We start from the raw sequence: 26,150 nt of genomic DNA on the forward strand, positions 1-26,150 counted from the left end.
TCGTGCCATGCCATATTTGAATCCTGTGTATTTTTTCCCTAATGTCCAGTGTAGCATAACATCTTATCATTGTTCAGGACTGACTGTGGCTCACCCCTCACCATTTTTGATAGACAGCTCTGATTGATCTCTGTCTGGTTCTGAGTGATTTAGCACTAACCCCTTATTTAGTTGCTCTGGATCTGTAGGAGTGACTGTGGCACTTTTGTTATGATATAGAACTCCTGATCCTGACTGCTCCAAGTGTGTGACTGACCATGTTGAAGCCCCTAACTGAAAACAGATGAGGACATTGACTAACTGTGCTCGTACTCCCTTAACGATGACAGTCAATCTTGACTAAGGACTTGCTGCTGTTGGACTTCAGACATAGCCATTTGAATTGGATGAAACATATGTTTTCTGTGTAGGCTGCTGGCACATGCTGCAGGTCAGGCATTGATGTAGTGCGGGGCTGTAAAGCAATATGTCCACTCTTTTGACTGATTACAGCAAGCAAAGATGACAAGCTTGTGTCTGTGTTCAAAGGCAAGGCAAAACAAGTATGGTGAGACTGTAAATTCTGAATGATAAACCATGCTGTGAAAGATGCTGGGAACATCGAAGTCTGTACAGAGTGAGTGGGTGCTAAGAGAGCAGGAGATACACCCTGTTGTAATCCACGAGATGGGTGCTTGTCCCTACATGCAAATGACTTGGTAGCAGCGTGATAGTGCGCCATATCAATGTGCTCCAAAGTATAGCTTTGAAGCAGATAACCATATTCTAAGTGAGTTGGAAATGTGCCATGATGATTTTGAAAGGCTGGCATGTGTCCAATTGCCGGGGTGGAGTTTGGAAGTGGGCTGGAGATGCAGGTGGGCACTACCCATGGAGTATACCCTAATGTGTGGGGAACTGCTGGCAAGGTGATGGCCAGAGGAGCAAAGAATGAGCTGGAGCCACCAGATACTCTCTCAGGAATTGTCGCCATCGGGAATTTGGTATCAGGAATTGTCACCATCTACTTTCTCTCAACTACATGGAGAGGTGAATAGGTAGTAATGAGATGTTAATACATACAAATGGGTCTCTCACCACTCACTCCTGAGATTCTCATCTTGCTGTTCGAAATGTACGTGCAGTGTTGGACTTTTATTGCTTGACATTCCAAATCTCTCTTTTCCAATCGCACAATATTTTCCCAACTAACTTACCATAGCCCACATTGTTCAGGATTTAATGCAGAATGCATTATTGACAAAGTTAAGAATTGCAAAATGGAAAGCAGTCTTTAAATTTTGTCCATATTAAATTTCCAATTTCCCTCAATGGAGGTACCAACTTTGGGCAGTTGAAGTTGTAAAACTTGTTATGAACTTGGAAAAGACAATTGTGGTACTGTAATAGTTTTGGAAGATATGCTCAGACAAGATAAACAAATGATTGTATATGCATCATAAAATTTGATGGCACTATTTCTGGGAATCTTTTTCTATTTCTCAATAATGACCCTTGAACTATACTTGAGGCTTCTTCATTACTAAGTTTTAATTCATGTTGGGAACTCTTAGTCTATTTCATTGTTTCAGCAATTCAGTCTCTCAAAACTTCTTTTCTAGTTGTTGCAAAAGGTCACCTTTAATATATAAGGCATTTGGTATTGTGTAAAATTCTTAAAGCTCATTGTATCTTGATATGCAGTTGCGAAATTTCATTCTGGGAGAATTAGCTTTGTTTCCTGAGAAGTGTGTTAGTTTAGTGTCACTGCTTGGATAAGAGATGAATGTGAAATTAGCTTTGTGGATGAAATTAGCAGTGAAAATACAAAGATATATTTTATCACTAAATCTCACGATTCTGGTATGTTGATGCAGTTATTTGAGTAACATTGAGCAGGAAGTAATAAAAATTGAATTTTGGAGCAACATTATGCAGTCACAAAATCTGGTGACAAAGTGCAAGTAACATGCTTGCAGCAATTCCTGACAACCAAGGCTGTAGAAAGTAGCCTTTGTTCATTATTGAGAAGAGGTGTGTTGAATTTTCTGGCTTCCACAGGTATTTTAGATGAATTTTGTATAGCCACAAGAATCAATTATAAGATTTGATTGCATTTATTAACTTGCGTGTTTTTGAATCTGTGCATACCAATTTACTGGGATAGATTGATTAGGGTTATTCACCAGTGAGGCCACTGTATACAGAGCAACTGTGTACAAAACCCGCAGCTCTCAAAAGTCAAATCTGTGAGCACCAAATATAATCACAAGTGGAATGTGATTGTCTGTTGTGTGCAAGATTGAGAGAACCCACAGACTGACCCTTGACCCAGAGAATGACTTTAAAGAGGAAATCATTTGACCACTTTGTATCAGTAACTAATTAATTGTCATGTTGGCCCAGACCTTTCCATCTCTGGATAGTCTGAGACTGGACACATTTCCATTTGGGACTATACCTTGACAGCACTTGATGTCGATATTCTTTAAAGATATCCTGTTGTTCGGTTTTAGTATTGCCTGCCAACCTTTGATTTCACTTCATGTGAGGCAGACACATCCGTAATTCATTTTTGCCAGTTAATTGTTTTTGCGCCGAATTGTTCCTTGCCACTTTCTATAGTCAGTCTAAAACTTCTGATAAAATGGTGTCTGTTCCCTAAATGTTCCTTCAGTTACATTTGATCCACTTCGGTCACCTCATTTCTAGTCCAACCAGAAAGAGGACATACTCATAGAAGATTCTCCTGAATGTCCTATAGGAACTTCAGTCCCTCTTTGTGTTTTCTGCTACTTCTGGGGGGGGAGACAATGGCCTTGTGGTATTATTGCTGGACTGTTAATCCAGAGATCCAGATAACATTCTGGGGACCTGGATTTGATTCCCACCATGGTAGATGGTGGAATTTGAATACAGTAACTATCTGGAATTAAGGATCTATGATGACTATAGATCCATTATCAATCGTCAGAAAAAACCTATCTAGTTTACTAATTTCCTTTAAGGAAGGAAATCTGTCATTTCTTACCTGGTCTGACCTACTACTGCAATGTGGTTGATTCTTAATTGCCCTCTGACAAATTAGACTTAGGCAATAAATGTTGTCAGCCAACGACACCTCATCCCGTGAATGAATAAAGAATACTTTTGTCCCAGTCTACAGTCAAATAATTACAATCACACGTTATAACTATTGGATAATTCTTGCATATTTGTTTCTCTACATCCTTCCCATGTATTGGTGGCTTGTAGCAATGTTTTTTTTTGTTGCTAAGCTGTAGCCAAATAACATGCATCCCCTCCCTGATATTCTTTACAATACTTAACAATCTTCTTTATTAATCAAAACTGCCACCTTGTTTTTTTTCTTAGTTTTCCTGGAAAAGCACAGCAGTTCAGGCAGCATCTGAGGAGCAGGAAAATAGACGTTTCGGGCAAAACGCCCTTCATCAGGAATAGAGGCAGAGTGCCTGCAGGATGGAGAGATAAATGAGAGGAGGGTGGGGGTGGGGAGAAAGTAGCATAGAGTACAATAGGTGAATGGGGGTGTGGATGGAGGTGATAGGTCAGAGAGGAGGGTGGGGGAGGGTAGCAAAGAATACAATGGGTGAATGGGGGTGGGGATGAAGGTGATAGGTCAGAGGGGAGGGTGGAGTGGATAGGTGGAAAAGAAGATAGGCATGTAGGACAAGTCATGGGACAGTGCTGAGCTGGAAGTTTGGAACTAGGGTGAAGTGGGGGAAGGGGAAATGAGGAAACTGGTGAAGTCCACGTTGATGCCCTGGGGTTGAAGTGTTCCAAGGCAGAAGATGAGGTGTTCTTCCTCCAGGTGTTGAGTGGTGAGGGAGTGGCGATGAAGGAGGCCCAGGACCTCCATGTCCTCGGTTGAGTGGGAGGGGGAGTTGAAATGTTGGGCCACCGGGCAGTGTGGTTGATTGGTGCGGGTGTTCGAGAGATGTTCCCTAAAGCGCTCTGCTAGGAGGCGTCCAGTCTCCCCAGTGTAGAAGAGACCGCGTTGGGAGCAACGGATACAATAAATAATTTTACTTTCCAGCATCTGCAGTCATTGTTTTTACCTTCTTATTTTTCCTGAATACCTTGTATCTGAGAATGTAGGTTAATTTCCTATTAACTTTCTTAATTCTGACTCTGTCACTACGTCCATCATGCTACCTACATGGGTTGATATTAATGTGGAACCCAAACACCATTTTTCCCATCAAGGTATCTGCATCCTTGATCATGGCAACAGGAAAATGACAGACCCTGCAGGTATCATATTTGTGGCTGTAGGTCTGTTTTCTTACTATAAAATTACATGTCACTATTGTTTTTTTCAATCTTCTTTATGCCCCTCTGTGATGCTGTGGAATTGACTCTGGCTACAGTCTCCAGAGAGACTGTCATCTTTGTCAATACTCAGACTGCTGACTTGCTATGAAGTTAAAAATCACACAACACCAGATTATAGTCCAACAGGCTTATTTGGAAGTATAAGCTTTTGGAACACTGCTCCTTCGTGACATGGATGTGACATAGTGCGAAACTGTGCATTACAAAGACAAATTTGCTTTTCTGCCAGACTGAGATAATATGAGAGCCATGCATGACAGATGAGTACTTTATTTGTCGTGAAAAGTTTATTTCTTAGGACCTAGATGAATGAGCAATTTAATGTTTAAAATGACTTTGGTCGCAGTGCAATGCATTTAAATTGGACAATTCCTTCATTCCTGATTCATTTTGACTTCTCATACCTGCTGACACTAATTACCAATCAGTCAATACAAAGCAGTTTCTTCTGTATCACAGCTGACAGTGGATCTTTATTCAAAAGCCACTGACATAGCTGTTCTTCATCTTCAGTGATTGTCCCCATTTAGGAGAGACATGTGAATCTTTTCCCATCATTATAAATGCAATTGCCACCTCTATTTGATTGATTGAAGCTAGAAGATAATCAACAATTTGGTCCCTGAGGCATATGAGGTCAATTATATATTAGCAGCTCACCATCAAGAGTTGAAGATCTAAGTCGAGACTGCAGGAGGTCGCAATCTCGTCACATCCCACACTTAAAATCATTAACTTTATTGAGGTTGCCAAACAGCTGAGATTTTCGCAATTTATATTGAGCACTTTGTTCCATTTGCATTCAGAGTGATAATCTTAAATCCTTTTCCTCAAAATGCTTTACTTGAGTCAATTTGAGGAATGATTGCTGACAGAATTGTCTCTCAATGAATGAATATTCTTCTACTTTCAAAATTTATTATTTTAATCGGATACAAACTGTAGTCAATACTTAAAGCGCTATCCCAATTTTTGAATTGTTCTTAGCATTATATCTAAAACACCACTGTCTTCACATTCTTGATAAATTTATTTATTATATTCCCTAACTCCTAAAATCTAGTCTGTACTGCATAAAACAAAATTGGCACTGCTACCTTCATCATAAGTGAGAGTGAAGCAACCCGAGATAGAAACAATTGAAGTACAGATGGACCATGAATAAAAGATGTAAGAAGAAGTTTCATTGATTCATGATACACAACAAGCCAAAGAAAATATGATATATGTGGATTACTTATCGTGTGTAACAGTAAATAGTTGCCATTGAGATTTATTTTCAGGCTCTGATATTTTTAGATTAGATTAGATTCCCTACAGTGTGGAAACAGGCCTTTCGGCCCAAGAAGTCCACACCGACCCTCCGAAGAGCAACCTACCCAGACCCATTCCCCTATATTCACCTCTGTACCTAACACTACGGGCAATTTAGCATGGCCAATTCACCTAACCTGCACATCTTTGTGTCTGTGGGAGGAAACCAGAGTGCCGCCATTTAAATGAAGTATTAAATATAAAACTATATTGTTTATACCATATATTTCTTAGGCTCACTTGTGTCCATTATTTATCTGGAAATGTTTCAAGTCACAATATGACAACATTCAGAGAGACACTTTAAAAAAATGAGGAAGGAAACAATAATTCCAAGATTCAGTTCAATTTTAATTTTTCATGTCTTTTTTTTCATACATTACACAACAAAAAAACACTTCATTTAAACAAATTACTGTGCATGCTGGAAATCTGAAACAAGCACAGAAAATACTGGAGAAATTCAGCAGGTCTGACTGCATCTGTGGTCAGTGAAGCAGAATTAATGACTGTTCTGAAGAATTGCACTGGACTCTCAGTATTAACTGGTTCTCTCTCCACCAATGCTGCCAGACCTGCTGAGTTATTTTCAGTATCTTCTGTGTTTGTTCCTCATTTGAAGAGGGTATAAAAAGCATCCAGTATGTAAAGAATTACATGCTATCATGATTTTAAGGTGAAGTACAATTACCAGTATTAGATATAGTTGATATTCTTGGAATTGAGTTTAGAATTGTAGAACCAAAGTACAGTCAGCAGCTAGTCAGCACGACAAGTTCCCCTCTGAGTCACAACTGTTCTGAGGTGGAAACATATTGCTGTTCCATCAGTGTTGCTGTGTGAAAATGCTGGAGTTTCCTTCGTAATGGCATTCTGAGTCTACTACAACAGATAGACTGCAGCATTTCATGAAGGCAGCTACTTCACCTTCTCAAGGGCAACTAGGAACAGGCAATAAATGCAGACCCAGCAAGCGACGCCAACATCTAATGAGTGAATGTTTAGAAAAGAATATTAACCATTTAAACTTTTAGATAGCAATTTAGAACTGACCAGAATTTGAATGAATTGTCAATCATGCCTCAATCCTGGCTATGTTCTGTTTTTATATTAATACTTAGATCAGTTGGTGGTGGTAGTTGTAATTTTTCTAGAAGTTCCAGCACTCTTCAAAGTGTCATCCCATTTTGTCATAAAATGTATTGTTTTTAGCTGCTAAAATCAGTTTCGTACATCATAATGTTCTACATAATTTTGTTTTTGCTTTAGAACTTAAAACAAGCATAACAATGGAAAGGCATGTTTGCAGAATCTGGCCACTCTCCTCACCAGACGCTGTACACTATATGCAGATAAGTTGGGAAAAGGAACGAGACCTGGGAAGTGGTTTTATAGTGACTCTCTGCAATGGAGAACAAGCTTGGAGTGGAAGAGGTATTTATGCATTGTAATGTTTTGTTTGTTTCTTCATAAGAGTCCGATTTATACATTCCTGTTTAGGTTTGCTGCTTGATGCTCGTGTCTGTAAAGCTGATGTGTAATCTCTTGTATGACCATCTATTTATAGAGGAACATGAATATGCAAGCTTATGTTTCTGGACTTAGCATGTAAAAGATGTGCATTTTGTGAACGCAGTTTGACGAAACACACTCGTGGATAGTGTGACTAGATTTTCAAAAGTCAAAACCAGAGCACATTGAAAGCCATTGGAAAGGTGGGGCTCTTGGATAATAGATAGGGTGGGTGACCAGTGGCAGGACTCTGGAGAAGTGGCATTTGAAGGTGAAGGGTCATGTGATAACATCAGCCAGAATAGGTCCTAACTGAGTTGGCAATCTGTTCCATAGATTGCTTAAAAGGCCTTATCAGCAATTAGCCATCAGCACTAAAAACATAATGGCAACTTCCTCAACACATTGAGGAGTGGTAGAGAGGGATACCAGCACACTTTACTCAATAGAATGTTGTGTGATGAGTGATTACAAGAAGAAAGACAAAATTTAACATAGATTTTCTCCAGAGGTTTAGATTTTATTTGACAAAATGGGAAAAGGTGAAACAAGGACACTGAAGCCATTTTTAAAGAAATTGTCAGGACACTGGTATATTGAATGAAAAACCAGGACATCTGGTCACTGTACTCGTGGATCTTTTACACATGGAAATGCAGACTGTAGCAATGTTGACTTTGCTTCTGAAATGGAAATCATGTTTTGAGATAGTGCTGAGTACCTGAATAATGATTTTAACTTTCTCGAGAAGTTATTTAATTTTGATAATAAAAGAATTCAAAATTTAATCAAATTATTATTTTATTTGTGATATGGTCACGTGTTTAGTGAACAAATGCTATTTGCATGTTAAATTCAACGTTTGAATGATATTTGACTGAATGCAATGGAGAAGTGGACTTGATATTCACAAGCTAGGGCTCTCAGCTCCTACTTGATGTGTAGGTAGATTTTGTTTGATAATGTGAATGCAACAAAGACAATGTGTGGTGAATAAAAATAATCCTCCAGGTTCCGATAATGGGGTGCCATTTCCTCTTTGCTTTCTACCCAACTGATGTGTAACACTTTAGGAGTAATGATAAATTTATCTTATGGTAAAATAGATGTAAAATGGAGATCTAGAATAACTAAGCAAAACCCAAGTTTCTTTTGGCATTGATAGTCAATAGTCAGAAGTCAACCCTGTAACAGCTTTCAAGTTGTTGCAAAGTCAAAGAAGCTTATTTTAAAGGTAAATTGTATTCCATATTCAATTCTGTGTCATTCTTCAGTAAATATTATGTATTTGATCAAAGTTAGTTCAATTAAGCTAAAAGTAACAGATTTTATTTTGTGATGTTAATATATAAAAAGAAACTGACTCTGTTTTATGATATTTATGTAAGCAACAAATAGCTCACCTTAATTTAGTGTCAGAAACTGATGCATTTTAAAACTTTATAAATGAGGATGTCACATTTTGCTGAGGAAAGTTTATGCAGAGGCTGAAATTCATTGGAACTCATGAGAAACCTACCTTTCTGATTGAAATTGAGAAAGAAATACCAGGGTGCTAAGGATACTGGGAGAGAGATTATAATGAGAATAGAGAAAATTTAAGTTAATCAACAAAGTCGGAGTAAGGCAGAAATTAATGAAGTCTGACTTATAGTTAAACTGCAAGTATATAGAGTCAGAAGCCATAGAGATCTACAGCACAGAAATTCATGCCTACCAGATATCCCAACCCAACCCAGTCCCATCTGCCAGCACCCGGCCCATATCCCTCCAAACCTTCCTATTCATATACCCATCCATATGCCATTTAAATTTTGCAATTGTAGTTGCCTCCACCACTTCCTCTGGCAGCCCATTCCATGCACGCAGCACCCTCTGCGTGAAAAAGTTGCTGTTTAGGCCTCTTTTATATCTTTCCCCTCTCACCATAAACCTATGCCCTCTAGTTCTGGACATCCCCCCCCCCCCCCATCCCAGGGAAGAGATTTTGTCTATTTATCCTATCCACGCCCGTTATGATTTTGTAAACCTCTATAAGGTCACCCCTCAACCACCAACGCTCCAAGGAAAACAGCCTATTCAACCTCTCCCTATAGCTCAAATCCTCCAACCCTGTTAACATCTTTTCTGAGTCCTTTCAAGTTTCACAACATCCTTCCAGTAGGAAGGAGACCAGACTTGCACACAATTTTCCAAAAGTTGCCTAACCAATGTCCTGTACAGCGGTAACGTGACCTCCCAATTCCTGTACTCAAGACTTTGACCAATAAAGGAAAGCGTATCAAATGCCGTCTTCACTATTCTATCTACCTGCGATCCTACTTTCAAAGAGCTATGAGCCTGCATTACAAGGTCTCTTTGTTCAGTAACACTCCCTAGGACCTTACCATTAAGTGTATACGTCCCGCTAAGATTTGCTCTCCCAAAATGCACCACCTCGCATTTATCTAAATTAAGCTCCATCTGCTACTCCACAGCCCATTGGCCCATCTGATCAAGATCCTGTTGTAATTTGAGGTAGCCTTCTTCGCTGCCCACGACAGCTCCAATTTTGGTGTCATCTGCAAGCTTACTAACTATACCTCTTTTATGCTCACATTGAAAATCATTTATATAATTTGCATGGAGTGCAATTAATAAGGTTGTCGCGTTCCAGTTGCAGATTGTATAGTATGATTATGATATTTTTACTCAAGCAAGAATAGAGCTGCTATTAAATAATCCAGGATACTAGCTGTTCAGAAACAATGGGACAGAAAAACGAGAGTTGGCAGCATTGGTTAAGGATTGCATTGCAGTGCTGGAGAAAGTGAAGATACAAGGAAAGAATAAATTTGGTTGGACCCAAACAAAGAAAGGGATCTGTGTAGTCGACAGACTACACTACTGGGAAGGATGTAGATACTAGTGATCTCAAGTATTTATAATGGGGGATTGAATTTCCTATATTTGGACAGGAATAATGTTAATGTAAAAGGCAGAGAGGGGCAAGTGTTCCAAGATGTTAATGACCCAGATGCTTTGCGCTGGGGGACAATTTCAAAGTTTTATGATGATACAAAACTTGGAAACATCGCAAATTGTGAGATGGCAGTGTAGAACCCCAAAAGAATGTACAGTCGGTTCTGCTGTAACGTGCATTTCTTCAATGTGAATTGGCTATAATGCCATTGAAAAATTTAGACTATCATTTGTAGAACATGACCTTTCCTTACCTACACTGTCTATAATATGATGCCAATCCCTTCGATTTAATGGTGCTGCTATTACGTGATTTTCTTATGACACGGGATTGCACAGGAACAGAACTATCGCACTAAAGCAGAACAGACTGTAGATATATTTGTGGAGTGGGTGGCAAAGAAGCTGGTAAAGTTTAATGCGGAGAAGTGTGAAGTGATTTGTTTTGTTGGGAAACATGGAGACACATTTAAAAAACAAAGCAGGTATAGGCACTGAGGGATCATTGTGACTATGTATTCAAGTCTTTCAAGGTGGCAGGACAAGGGAGAGCACAGTCAGTGAAGCATTGAGTACTTGGACTTTATTAATAGAGGCCTAGAGCACAAGATCAAGGAAGTGATGCTAAGCTTGTAGAAATCACTTGTTAGACCCCAGCTGGAGTACTCTGTGCATTTCTGTGTGCCACACTATAAGAAGGATGGAAATATGTTGGAGTGTGTGTAGAAGAAGTTCACAAGAATGGTTACAGGAATGAGAAACTTACATTGTGAAAATACGCTGGAGAAATTTGTTCTGTTTTCATTGAGCAGAGAATGCGCAACGAAGCTTTGATAGAACTTGTAAAAATTACGATAGAACTGGATGGAGTAGATAGGGAGAAATTCTTTCTGAATGGAGGATGGAGAAGGCGAAGTCCCAAATTTAAAATAATCTGCAAAAGAAGCAAATATAATGTATGAAAAAGCTTTTTCATGCAGTGAACGATTTGAGTCTGAAATGTCCTGACTGTCAATGTGGCTAAGGAAAGTCAATCAAGGTATTCAACAGGGCATTAACTGATTATTTGAGTAGAAACTAGGGATGTACAGGGGTCTGGGAAAAGGCACGAGATTGGCATCAAGCTATAATGCTCATTTGGAGAGCTGGTTGCAATGAAAACCTCATGCATTGTACCAAATCTGTGGTTTATTCCGTCTATGTTGAATGTGGAGCTTCTTCCAAAAATAGGTACTGGCAGAGATGGCAATTTAATTTGTACCATGAATAAAAATGCAGAGCAGCAGTCTAACTCACCAGGAATGAGCTCTTTCCATTTAGAATCCTTTTCTCAGCATAAGCTAAAGAATGAAATTGCTATTTTTCCCCAAGCTATAACTGAATGTTGTTGGCTGACTTACATTGGCTTCTAAGCCTACCAAGGTGTTGACTTTAAAATTCTAATGCTTGTTTCCAAATTCCTTGTGGTCTCACCACTCCCTACTTCTGTACTTCTTCCAGCCATTCAAAACTTTTGCATTCCTTCTAGTCCCTAGATTTGGTGAAGGTTCAGTTTGATTGGAAAGGTGGTAAATATAAATCCTTCATTCAGAAAGAGAGGGGGAGTGGAAGTAGGAAACTACAGGCCAATTAGCTTAATGTCTGTCATTGGGAAAAAGTTAGTAGCAATTATTGAAGACTCTATAGCAAGGCACTTTGAAAAATTCAACTCTGAAAGATTGAAAACCCAAATATTAAAGATATAGTATGTCTGGGCTGTCATATTCTGGTTCAAGTTAAACAATTGATAGACTTTTTTGGAGAAAAGGAAAACTAAAGTACTGTTTGCATTTTTAACAGAATAATGTTCGCAAGCCTAATTTCACTTATCATCGACTCTGTCCAGATCCATTTCACAAGTGCTGTGCCCAACATTTTTTCTTTCATGGGATATGGGCATCACTGACACTGCCAGTATTTGTTGTCCTTTTTTAATAGCCCTTGACTTAACTGGCTTGCCAGTCCATTTCAGGAACCAGTTGAGAGTCAACTATATTGCTGTGGGCCTGAATTCACATGTCGATCAGACTAGGTAAGGTTGGCAGACTTTCTTTCATAGAGTCATAGATTTTAACAGCCCAGAAAGAGATCCTTCAGCCCATTTGATCAGCCATCTGGCATTATCTGCTTTAGTCATATTTTCGACCATTTAGCCTGTCACCTTGAATTCTGTGGAGCTTTAATGCTCATCTAATTATTTCTTAGATGTTTTGATGGTTCCACATCTGTTATCCTTTCAGGCACTGGGTTCCATAAACTCAACATTGGGGAAAAATCCATGATATCAACCGTGTCAGATCCCATATGTTAATTAGCGCCCTCAATTCCTCTGCTTCCTTGCATTAAAATAAATTCCATCTTACCTTGCCAAACTCTCTTTTGTTTTAACATGACTACATGTACTCTGCCTACCAGACTGACTTGGCTTTCCTTCTACATTTGTCCATGCATCAGCCATTGTTGTACCTCCCATTCTGTGTCAAATTAGTTTAAACCCTTAAAAACCAGACACACAAGATGTTGGGGTTTAGCTGCCACACCAGCTGAGTTCCATCTGGGCTTAGCAGCCTAGGCTTTTATTGGGAAATTATTCTTCTGCTAGGTTATAGTTCCAACAGGTTTATTTGGAAGCACGAGCTTTCAGAGCAGAAAAATCTTATTCTTATTTATGTCCTGAGTCCCACCAGGTCCTCTCTCCTAACCTACTTGACAGTGATGCTAGCTTGCTGCACACTTCCCACAGTCTGCTTGATTTAAAGATGCTGGTGTTGGACTGGGGTATGCAAAGTTAAAAACTACACAACATCAGGTTATAGTTCAACATATTTATTTGGAAGTGCTAGCTTTTGGAGCGGAAAAATCAACCACCTGATGAAGGAGCAGCGCTCTGAAAGCTCATGCTTCCAAATAATCCTGTTGGACTATAACCTGGTATTGTATGATTTTTAACAGAGTCTGCTTCACAGTGATGCTGGATGTTGCATAGTCTTCCTTCCTACAGGAAGCCAATAAACCTACTGGGGTTTTATTACAATTGATAAAAGTTTTGTGGTTATCGTTGCTGGGAGTAGCTTTATGTTAGATTTAATTATAATCAGTCTGTTTATTTAGTGATTAACTAAATTAAATTTGAAATTGCTAACACATGCAATTGTCAATTCTATTTCCAGTGTCAGAAAATCAAGTAACAATGGAAGCAAAAGAGGCTGAAATGGACAGAGAAAAATATGTTGATGAACTTCGACAAGCACTGACAATGGGGGAAGAAAGAATGAAAAAATATAGTTTTGACTTTTTTAAGGACAAGGACAAGGACAAGGAAGTTTTCCATTTTCTGTATGAAAAGCTTTTACGAGACATTTCAGTAAGTACAGTTCCATTTCTAAATTTAAGAACAATAGTTTTATTTATGTAAAAAGATAGGAAGGTTAAAGTAACTTTGTTAGTTTGGTTTTAAAGAAACTTACCTTGGTTAGCCCAGTTGGCTGGATGGCTGGCTTGCAATGCACCAGCTGAAGTTACCATGGCGGACTCTCCTCAACCTCTCTCCTCACTTGAGGCATAATAACCCTCTACTTAAACCATCACCAGTCATCCTTCTCTGAGTGAACACCTTATGGTCTGGTAAGGCAATGAAGAATTTTACCTTTAGCCAGAGTGTTAGTGGATGCTTATTTATGAATCTGCTTTTCAATCTTGGGGGAAATTTGTTTCCATAAAATATTTCTCCGCATCTCCAGATTTATATAGATGAACACAAATGAGTTGGAATGGAACGTGTTTGCTTCTGAGGTGAACATGTAGACATTTTAAATTCTGTGTTCAAGAATTGAATTTCCTACATAGTGTATTTAAGGTTATTGGGAATGTTACATATTTTTCAGAACGTGTTAGAAATGCAATATCATTTCTTAAACAATTATGCGTTGCTATCCTATTAACTTTATGTATTCATACCTAGCCTGATTTTTAAAAATGGATATATAATCGCAGCTCTCTCCATTCTACTGTTTTAGCCTTCTCACACATGCTTTCCATTTCATGCTATATTTGTTTATTTTCTCCTGTTTTACATTTGTCTTGGAATAACCTGATATCAAATAGTGATGACAAACATATGTGACAACTTGTACTGTATTTTGGTAAAATTATTAATTTACTTATTTTTTGATATTTTCCCATGCTGATATTCTAAAGAAAGTGAAATGTAATTTCCAACATTTCAGGCTTCATGTTTAACATGGCAAATATTGTGATCCTGTATTTGTGTAAGCATATAATAATTAAACAAAATTTACTTGAGAGATCTTTTCACCAGGATTCTGTTCACAATAGATATCTCTAAATATATTCTGCAAATGCTTATTAGTACTTAAGATCATTACAGATAATTTAAGACTTCAGTAAATGTTGCTAGGTGAATTCTCCTTATCAGTCCCATTTGCTTAGATTCCAGACTGATCTGTTATGAAAAGTACATGCTTGTATGAAGCAGAGACGATCATTCCATGATACTTGCATATCATTGTTCTTATCAAACTTTGGGATCTGCCTATGGAACTGGCTTCCATTTATCAAGTTTGAGCTTTTTTTTAGCACTCAATTCCCGAGATTAAGAACTGAAATTAGTGGGGGTTTTTTTGCTAGAATTATAGAATCCCTACAGAGCAGAGAGAGGCCATTTGGCCCATCTGGAGAACTCAGAGTTCTCAGAAAGCAAAGTTCTGAGGAATGGTCACTGGACCTGAAACATTAATGCTGATTTTTCTCCACAGATACTGCCAGACCTGCTGAGCTTATTCAGCAATTTCTCTTTTTGTTACTGATTTCCAGTATCTACAGTTCTTTCGATTTTTATTTAGGACCTCATTAACATCCATTTCCAATATTTGTGATGTGGTTGCAGCAGACAGTTGTAGACAGTAAAATATTTTTTATTTGTGGTGTAGAAATCTGATTTGTATTGTCAGGGTGAACTTCAGCCTCTATTGGTTTTGTTTATGTTCTTGTTTTGCTTCTGGTTAATAAAACTCATGTTTTGATTTGTTCGATTGCTTGCTGGCCTATGATGTGCCTCTCCTCGATAATGCCAAGCTGTGGGTACACCAGTGTGATTGGGGACTCGGTTACACTGACTTTGAGGATTTAGTTACAAACAGGTAAAGCACACTGTATCGTAGTTAAATTGCAACTAGGGTGAGGGATTCATTTGTGTGAGTCAGCCTGCCAACTTGTGTGCAGTGTGGTTTTGTGGCTGCTATACCATGATGTTGTCAATGACTGACAATGCTGGATTTGCCAATTCTTCTGCAGATGCACAATTGCCTTTGAAAGATGGCACGGATGCAAGGCACATTTGTCTTTCAGTGAATGTCTGTCGAGTGGTGTGTTGCTCTAGGAATGATGTGTGGTAGGATAAGGCCGGAACCAAACGTGGAAGATCCCGTGGGAATGAAATAGGTAATTAATAAATTGAGTTTAGTAAGGTACTGTGAGGGAATTCTCTACACCTTGCAAAAAACCCTCCAAAAGACTTGACTTTTGGTTCAACATTCCAGATTTCAGACCAGAATCCCGATGAAAGATCACTGACCTAAAATGATAACTTTTTTTTTCTCTCCATGGATGCTGCTTGAACTTATTTTTGTGAGAATTTTAGCTAGAATGTAATTTGCCTAAATATAACAATTCCAGTCCTGCATGAGTAGTGGCAAATCATTAATAAAACAATATTTCAGAAGACTGGAGGCAATGTTGACCTTAATTGGGACTTAATTTGTTTCAAATTCATTATGACTATTCTGCGGAGATATTCCAAAGGAAAGCCACACTTATTTTGAAACATTAACTCTGTTTGCCTCTGCACATAGGCTGCAAGAGCTGCAGCAAATCTCTAGCATTTTCTGATTTTATTCCAGATTTTCAGCAGCTGTAGCATTTTGCTTTTATTTGAGGATTGTTTGTAAAGTGGTTGATCACTTGTGTCGAGGGTAAATATATAGTTTGTCAGGAACCCTGAAGGTAAAGCTGTACTGTATGTGGAAGAAGAGAACCTGGAAGTTGATGCTGTTTTATATCTTTGGTTATTAAGCGTGCTATGAGTAAAACTGCTTACAAAACTGCTGTTGCCACTTACTTTGATATATCCCTCTGTTGTATATTTAGAAGCATTGTGTAAAGATAGGTTTATCTGCAGTTTAACAAATGGCTGCATCATGAAGCATAAACATATAATTAAGATGAATGCAAAATAGGTTTTTGGGAATTGCAACCATGAGGGTGTGAAAAGTCAATCCTGAAAGTAACAGTAGTCTTAATGCAGTTGGTGCACAGTTATGTATCACTACCAGCTGCTGTACAATCTTGGGCCACCCACATGCCTTCACTCAGTGAAGGCCACTGAAGACTGCAGACTGACCATTCAAACCACTGCCACCTAAACAAACACTACAGGTCAAGCACAGAGTCGGCCTGTGCTCTAAACAGGTCTAAGAGTTATTAATTATTAAACACTTTAATGTCATGGAATACGAGTACATTTTATTAGCTGCATAGAAAACTTTGTGCTGAAAATGTGTTGCTGGAAAAGCGCAGCAGGTCAGGCAGCATCCAAGGACCAGGAGAATCAATGTTTTGGGCATGAGCCCTTCTTCAGGAATTAACTTTGTGGACAAGTAATGGCTTTGTGATGATAGTGCTAACAGAATATTTTTTCATAGTTATTTTGACTTAAAAGTGTTAATTTAGCTTTGATTGGAAAATTTCCAATTTGGGATCTTTTGAAGCTCTGCATTAAATTATGGCCTGCACCCTGCTAAGCAATTGGTTGATTTTCTATTTTTATATATGAACATTTGAACGTGAATTGAATTATCACATCCTTTTTGATATTACTGTGAACTTTTCAGTAATTGGTGAATATTTTCATACTTTTCATAATTATTCAAAATTATGCATTTCTTAAATCTGCAATCACCAAACTGTAATTAGTGTGATAAATGAAATCACGACAAGTTTGAGATGTGAACTGCTATTCATTTAAGTTGATACAGTAAGTTCCTGGACTGAACCAATTCACCATGCAAACCTTTTGTTCCTTATAATCCAGAAATGGCTTTATTTGACCCATTGTCCAGCTAAATGATTTTGTAACAAAGGTTTTGTTACAGAGATCCTTTACTTTGTATATTTCCTATTGGCTTATGTATGATGAGCAGAGAGGACAGGTATTCTTACTGGGCCAAGACTCATTCTGGATTAGTGGTGCTGGAAGGGCACAGCAGTTCAGGCAGCATCCGAGGAGCAGTGAAATGATTTTACTGCTCCTTGGATGTTGCCTGAAATGCTGTGCTCTTCTAGCACCACTAATCCAGAATCTGGTTTCCAGCATCTGCAGTCATTGTTTTTACCTGGACCAAGACTCAGCCTACTTTTCATCATTTATATAAATGATTTGGATGTGAGCATAAGAGATATAGTTAGTAACTTTGCAGATGACACCAAAATTAGAGGTGTACTGGACAGCGAAGAAGGTTACCTCAGTATACAACAGGATCTTGATCAGATGGGCCAATGGGATGAGGAGTAGCAGATGGAATTTAATTTAGATAAATGTGAGGTGCTACATTTTGGGAAAGCAAACCTTCGCAGGACTTATGTACTTAATGGTAAGGTCCTAGGGAGTGTTGCTGAACAGAGAGACCTTGGAGTGTACATTCACAGCTCCTTAAAAGTAGAGTCGAGGTAGATAGAATAATGAAGAAGGCATTTGGTATGCTTTCCTTTATTGGTCAGAGTCTTGAGTATAGGAGTTGGGAGGTCATGTTGCGGCTGTACAGGACATTGGTTAGACCACTGTTGGAATATTGTATGCAGTTCTGGTCTCGTTCCTATCGGAAGGATGTTGTGAAACTTGAAAGGGTTCAGAAAAAATGTTGCCAGTGTTGGAGAATTTGAGCTATAGGGAGAGGTTGAATAGACTGGGTTTGTTTTCCCTGGAGCATTGGAGGCTGAGGGGTGACCTTATGGAGATTTATAAAATCATGAGGGGCATGGATAGGATAAATAGACAAAGTCTTTCCCTGGGGTGGGGGAATCCAGAATTAGAGGGCATAGGTTTAGGGTGAGAGGGGAAAGTTATAAAAGAGACTTAAGGGGCAACTTTTTCACACAGAGAGTGGTACGTGTATGGAATGAGCTGCCAGAGGATGTGGTGGAGGCTGGTACAATTGCAACATTTAAGAGGCATTTGGATGGGTATATGAATAGGAAGGGTTTGGAGGGATATGGGCTGGGTGCTGGCAGATGGGACTAGATTGAGTTGGGATATCTGGTCGGCATGGATGAGTTTTCCGTGCTGGACATCTCAATGACTCTATGACTCTGGACTAACAAATATTGTTATTTAAATCAATTGAAGCAATAATATTTGATTTAAATAATATGATGTATATTTGTATGCAGTACACAAAATAATAAAGCCATGACCCACTTTGCAAATAGATTTCAAGCAGAAATATTAACTGTAACTTCAGTCTGACTGAGCAATTCTGCTTGATGAGGCCAATATTTCAAACACACAGCTCTTTGGGTGTTGGCTAACTGACTGAAATATTTACCCTGCATAAATCACAATTTCCATAATTGTATGATTGGAAGACCCTTGTCACTGAGTTGGCCAATAATGATGAATATAGCTGATAATTAGTCTCAAAGGAGTCAAACACAACTGCCACTCAAGTCCATGACCTCAAATTGAGCCTGATTTTGGGATGATGCTGTTGAGATATCACTGCAGACATTTTTAGCAATAACTGTCTGACTCCAATATCATTTGAAGCCACATGCACAAAATAAATGCACATTTGCCTTAATTTTGTTAAATAGATTCCTATTGTAGTGAAAAATGATCACAGTCACGTCTGTGGGTCAAGGAAGCAAGGACTTCATTTGAATATATACAAAGGAAAAGTTACCCAAAACAATTTCTCAATAATAGAGCTCAAATCTATAGTTCTCAACTTCATCTAAGCCCGTTGAATGGTGAGTCCTATTGTTAATTGCATAAATTTTAATTTCATGTTTTAAAAACTGTTTACCTTTTCTTGTCAACTCACCACATTAGCACATTTTATAACATACCGGCAAGAATTGCTCTCATCCATTTTATTGATGAATGTGTTAACAGATATTCCCTGTGCGACATCAGGATTTGCTGCTCCATAGATTGGGCTGTTGCCATTTAACGTCAGTTTCGGTGTCTGATTGCAAAGCAATTTTTCAATTAAATAAGTTCAACTACATAACTTGAACTACATAAACAACTTAAACCCATTTGTTCATGTCATATTAAACTATGCTGACCAGCAGGCATTAACTTCAATCTCTTGCATGTGCAGAGTTAGCTGCCCTCAGCTGGAAAAGTAGTTGTTTTCCACCCTAAGGTATTATACTAGTTTGTGTTTAGCACTAATATTCAAATGATCTGAAAAGTGCAGTTTATTTTAAAAGAAATGAGAAAATAAAATGGATAATACGAACTCTGAGTTAAGATGTTTTAGGGCCTGATTTTATTGTCCCTTAGGAGGATTAGAGACAAGCAAGCACTTAAAATGGCACCACTGGCCAATTTGGTAAAAACAAAGACTGTAGATGCTGGAAACCAGAGTCTAGATTAGTGTGGTGCTGGAAAAGCACAGCAGGTCAGGCAGCATCTGAGGAGCAGGAAAATCGACGTTTTGGGCAAAAGCTCTTCATCAGCAATAGAGGCAGGGTGCCTGCAGAGTGGAGAGGTAAATGTCAGAGAGGAGGTTGGGGGAAGGTAGGAAAGTGTACAATGGGTGAATGGGGTGGAGATGAAGGTGATAGGTCAGAGAGGAGGGTGGAGTGGATAGGTGGAAAGGAAGATAGGCAGGTAGGACAGGTCATGGGGACGGTGCTGAGCTAGAAGGTTGGAGCTTGGCACCGTCCCCATGACCTGTCGTACCTGCCTATCTTCCTTTCCACCTATCCACTTTGCCCTCCTCTCTGAACTATCACCTCCATCCCCACCTCCATTCACCTATTGTACTCTATGCTACTTTCTCCCCACTCCCACCCTCCTCTCATTTATCTCTCCACTGGCCAATTTGGTAAGTTCATGGCCTCTTAGTGGCTGGTAGCATAGTTGAGCGGTCTAAGGCGCCGGATTAAGGTGTGGGTTTGAATCCCACCTCTGCCACTTGCTTGCTATGCTGCAGCTTGTTTGGGGTGTGCTGTGTTTATATATAACATAAAGCGGATTTGCTTGGAAGGGCGGCATGGTAGCTCATGGTTAGCATTGCTGTGTCACAGCGCCAGGGACTCGGGCAACTGTCTGTGAAGTTTGCACATTCTCCTCGTGTCTGTGTGGGTTTCCTCTCTCGGTCCAAAGATGTACAGATCAGGTGAATTGGCTGTGCTAAATTGCCCATAGTGTTAGGTGCATTAGTCAGGGGTAAATGTTGGGAAATGGGCCTGGGTGGGATACTCTTCGGAGGGTCAGTGTGCACATGTTGGGCCAAATGGCCTGTTTCCACACTGTATGAAATTTAATCTGTAGGGAATCCATGCTGCTTCTGGATTATTATCCTGGAGGTGGCACACTGGGGCTGCAACTCTCCCCATTCTCTCACAGTGATTATTTAATTGCATGCATTCTGGTAAAAGCCAACATTTTTGCTAAAATATAGTCAAAAGCAATTATGATAAATGAAACAAATTTGTGATGGTACAAATCTACTTAGTTTGATACCACATGTTGACTAGATAGTGAGGAATTGTTGATAGATCATTGATCACAACTGGTTAATCTTATTAGATTTTGCAATATGCTATGCTTAAAGCTTAATTTGTACCAATTGTGATATGATTTCTCTGTTAATTGCCACCTTCCTCCTTCTGCCAATGTCATTTGTGGAAGTAAACAAGTACACAGTCGTACAGTTTGGATGTGAGAGGGTGCTGGAACAAGGAGGGGACATTGGGTACGGAAATATTAAGTACATGTATCAGGGCTCAAACTTCACAGGAATGGAGGTCAATTTGCCCGAGAAAGTTCTCAAAATACTTGGTTCCTTCCACCCTACACTTCCCATCAGTTCAAGGAAAGTCACTCTTGTAGTATAGAAAAGTTAGAAACTGAGAGTTGCTGCTCCTCCAATCAAGGTTCTCTCTTGCCTTGCTGGTGAGTTTGCTGTTGATAGGCTCACAATTAGCCTATCAGCAGCAAATGCAGAGAAAACCCATGCTGTGTTTGGAGGAACATCAGGCAGCTAGAAGTAACACTGGTGAACAAATTCCAAGGAGATTCTATTGGTGAGGACGATGACTTTTGTTGTCACCAGGTCCAGCCATGGGTTTTCTCTTTAGCCAGGGCTGTAACTTTCACTGGGGGAAAATCTAAGAGCAATGTGTGTTAGCGAACAGCTTGCATTTGGGAGCAGCAGCAGTTGCCTTTGGAGAAAAATGTGATATTTGTTGCAGGTTTCCTGGGAGGCAGAGCATAAGGCTGTATCTTGATGGGAGGCAAGAAATTGTGGAGTAGTAGTGGGAGATGTGAATGCACAAGCATTCTAGGATCTGCATGTTTCAGAAATAAAGCAGTATTAAAGTCAGGGATGCTTAAAAGACCAATTGGGGATACTGATTTGGTAAGTTTTGCTGAGATCTTAAGGAGAATGAAGCTTTGTCTTCAGGAGTTAATGCTCTCCCTTTTGATGTTTTCTCACTTTTGAGTATTATCTCATTTTGAACTGAAATTCATGGCTGTTCATAGAAGCCGCTGCAAAAAGACTTTATTGACAAGCAGGAGGTTGGAAGAAAACAGGCCAAACAGCATCTGGAGGTGAAGAAGTCAACGTTTCAACTGCAACCCTTTTTCCTGAAGAAGGTTTGCACCTGAAATGTTGACTTCTTCATCTCCTAATGCTGCCTCGCTTGATGTGTTCCTCCAGCCTTCTACTTGTCTACCTTGGATTTCAGTATGTGCGGGCTTTTTTTCGTCTACGCCAAAAGGTTTGGTAGCAGGGTTCCAAACTGTGTCTGTAAAACATTTATATATACTTTGAAGCACAAACAGAACTTTAGTGTTGCCAGCTGTTTCAGCTGTGAGCATCAAGATTTTCTGTCATTAGAGACAATGTAGAGATGCAAGGCTGAAAGAACCCAGCAGTTGGTGTTCTGAATTGAGAGAAATTTACAGAGCTGATGTTTTTCCATGGACAGAGATATACAGAAGATGGACAAAATTTTTAAAGTGTCAGCAGCAATAGAAAAATGTGCATATTATTTAACTTGGAATTAAGCATAAAACTAGTAAATACAATATAAAATTAGTGAGCTTTAACCGATCCTTGGAAATCGAAGAAAATTTATCTCCTTGCAGAGTCTTAGACATGTGAATTATAGACTCTAGTGAAATGGTTAATGTTTCATTGTTTAACAATTTAAAAAATGGTTTGATAGCTATGTGGTTAAAGGGAGCATTGAGAGTTAGAAAGTTAAGTACAGATGGAGATGATTAATTGCTACATGGAAGAAGATATCTGATGAACACCAGCAACAAGCCACTGTCCTAAGATATAAGATTCAGGTTTTTGTAGATTTATACTTGAGAGGTACAATGTCTTCTGTAGGGGTTACATGGATTGGCTTGAGTCTGTCTTGGAACAAATGGTATGTAGTCTGATAACAATACTCGTTGCAAACAATGTAAAGTAAACGTGGATTCTGATAGTTACAGGGAAATAAATAGCTGTGACATTTAAAGCTATCCTTATGATATGTAGATTGCCAACTTTGTTTCTAATACTTTTCGCAGGATGTTAATGGCTAAAGGTTGAAATCGGTCTGAACCTGGGCATCTTCCTGACTTATGTAATCTGGTTATTTACGAGGCAGCGCAATTTTTAAGTGAGTCTTTAGTGGTGTCTTAGTCTGAAATTTGCTTGCTTGGAAATCCATTTTGATGATACTATAGGTGGACGAAGCATGATATGCAGAATCCCCTTCTTAGCATGGCCCTCTTTCATTTTATATTCTGTAATTCATTTTCTCTCCATTCTCTTGGTTTTCCTGTACCACATCAAGATTTACTTGCCTATTTACTTCATGCTTCTGTTTTCCTGCTGTGCCTGTACACCTATCAATGGTTTGTGATTTCTTCTGACCATGATTCAGGACGTTGCTGCCTAATTCTCCCTGAGGTAATATTTGTCTTACTTGCACAGCTGGCGTATAATTGTTTTGACCAAAGGTCCTGAGAGACAATGTCTTGTATTTTGGCTTCCCAATGTAACTTCCTGAATTCCCTTAGAAATTAATGAGACATGAGGTGGTCTGCAAAATAAATTACTCATTGGGCTGGTATTTCAAATTGAATGAGGTAAGTCCTTTCAGTTCCTCTCCTGTTAGTTTGACAGAGAAACGCAGTCTTGGCTCAAATGATATCCTAGTTTAAATATGAGTAAAATTTTATTAACTTAAATCCTAGCTACATCTAATTGTTTTAGCACATTAAGTTCTAAAGTAGCTATGATCTATTGTGAATTTAAAATTTGTTAATTAAACTGCATTAAGCAGACACCTTTTTCTTCATATACTCTAGCTTATTGGAGTTGGAATAAGTATGAGATGAAATGCAAAATATGTTCACCTGTTGCTAAGTATTAGTTTTCTTCTGTGGCTGACTCTATCTGTAATAGGTAATAATAACCGTTGAACACTGTGTGTAAAGATCAATATAGTGTTTTGGTCAAACTAAGTGGATAATACTCTAGTTCCCATCTGAGAAACAAATTTCAGGAAAGAGGTTGGGGAAAGGTAGTGGGGAGTTTGCAACTTGGGGCAGATGATGGAGGATTCATGGGTAGCTTTGAACATAGAACGTTTAACCTTTGACTTCTTTACCAATCAAAAAACTACTTCACTCAACCTTAAATCCACTCAAAAAACTTTTCTCCACTGCTCGGTGGGGAGGAGAATTCTACAGACAAATGACCCTTGGCGATGAGTTTTTTAAAAAATCCTATTTGTGAAATCACATTTTTCAAACTGTTTTTTTGTTTCTTATCTCTCCCATAAGGGAAAACATCCTATCAGCACCAAACCTATCTCGTCCCTTCACAATCTTATGTATTTAAATGAGATCGTCTCTCATTCTTTTGGATTTAGAAGGCCCAATTTGTCCAACGTTTCTTCGTGGTGTAACTCTTTTGACTCAGGAGTCAGTTAAATGAGCCTTCTAATACAATTATATCCCTACTTAAGTCCTGAGATATTCAGTAATCCAGATATGATTTCACCAATGGCTTATACAAGTGCAACTAAACTACCCTACTTTCATATTCCTTCTCCCTTCAATAAATGTTACCATGCAGTTTGACTGTCTAATCACCTGCTGACACTTCTCTTGTGTCAGCAACAAACTTAGCAAATATACACTCAGTACCTTCATTCAAGCAAATAAATTTTAAATAGTAAAGGCTCCTGTATTGGTCTCTGTGGTACTCCACTCGTTATGTTAATACAAAAATGACCTATTTATCCTCCACTCACTGCTTCCTATGAGCTAACTTTATAAAACTTTATTTCAGAAATCAGCTACATGTACATGTTCCCCAGCATTTGTGTTACTTGCTACTTATTCAAAGAAGTGTTGAACTTGATTTCCTGCTCAAAAAATCATGATAGCTTTGACAGCTTTCATTAAAATTTTATAAGCATCTTGCTGTAACATTAGTGATAGATTCTTGCATTCACCCCCATGATAGATGCAGGTGAACTGGCTGGTGCAGGTCAAGATGAGGGAGGTGGGAACAGGAACTTTAGAAATATTGTGAACTTGACGATGGTTGTGTTAAACTTCAAAAGGACATAGTGGGCTAGACAATTGGCAGATCAAATTTAATACAGAGAAACCTGAACTGATTCATTTTGATAAGAATGGGGGGAGGCAATACAAACAAACAATTCAATTCTTAAGGGCATGCAGGAGTAAGAATACCTGGGTGTCTGGGGAGAACTCATTAAAAGGAGAGGGACAAGTTGAATGAGTGGATTATGTAGCATACAGGATCCTGGACTTGAAAAACAGGGGCATGATCAGAAAAACAAAAACGTCATAATAAATCTGTACAAAACACTGGTTGAGCCTCACCTGGGCCATTCTGGGCACCACATTTCAGGAAAGATGTGAAGAGAATTCATCATTACTTGCAGTGAAGGGGTGATTTTGCACAGTTGTAGGTATAAAGCAGGGAAATGGGCCTAGATACATCAATCTTGCTGAGAGTGGCACAGGATGGAAGGATCAAATGGTCTCTTTCTGTATTGAAGTCAGACCATGGTTCAGGAGAAAGTTTGGGGAAGCGTTCTTTGTCTTCTCCAGATCTCAAGCTTGCTCTTAATGATGAGTTTGTGGAAAAGCACCCTTTTATTTACTGGGCTCCCTCTTCCCAATGGAGTAGGAGAGATTGCCTCTTTTTTTACCAGCATGGATTTTCACTGGAAGTGATTTTATCACTTGATTTGATTAAGAGCCTGAACCTCAGGCTATTGCTTCTCAAAAAGACTATCTGATTTCAAAGCAAGCTGTCTATATGCATTTGTGCTGAAGTGAAGAGGAGAGCTGGTGATAGCTGCAATCCCTTGGCAATAGTAAGGGGAATTGCTGGCCAGAATCTTTTATTTTACTTTTCATGAGAGAGATTTGCTGGCTTATGATTGACAACAAATACTGTGTACAGTTTTGGGCCCTTTATCCAAGGAAAGATCTACTGGCATTGGAACCTGTTTAGAGAAGGTTCATTAGGTTGATCCCAGTTGACCCCTATGTAACGAGTGTCTTGTGAGAAGAGGTTGAGTAGATGGGGGCCTATACTCACTCATTGGACTTTAGAAAAATAAGAAGTGACTTTATTAACACATATACCATTCTTAGGGCATTGACAGGGTTGATGCAGAGAGATTGT

At 38.9% G+C, this 26,150-nt stretch overlaps 1 protein-coding gene across 3 annotated transcripts in view; it reads left to right on the top strand.

Moving 5' to 3' along the window:
* Positions 1-26,150, top strand: part of xrcc4 (X-ray repair complementing defective repair in Chinese hamster cells 4) — a 381,970-nt gene that overhangs the window by 37,516 nt on the left and 318,304 nt on the right. For all 3 annotated transcript variants that reach the window (XR_009645997.1, XM_060844072.1, XM_060844079.1), the window contains 2 exons: positions 6,919-7,083; positions 13,332-13,525. Coding sequence is in view for 2 of the 3 variants with exons in the window: in XM_060844072.1 (XP_060700055.1) it covers positions 6,939-7,083; positions 13,332-13,525 (339 nt within the window). In the remaining variant the exon portion in view is untranslated. The remainder of the gene's footprint in view (positions 1-6,918; positions 7,084-13,331; positions 13,526-26,150) is intronic.

The sequence above is a fragment of the Hemiscyllium ocellatum genome, chromosome 2 (assembly GCF_020745735.1).
Source record: "Hemiscyllium ocellatum isolate sHemOce1 chromosome 2, sHemOce1.pat.X.cur, whole genome shotgun sequence".
Classification (NCBI taxonomy): Eukaryota; Metazoa; Chordata; class Chondrichthyes; order Orectolobiformes; family Hemiscylliidae; genus Hemiscyllium; species Hemiscyllium ocellatum.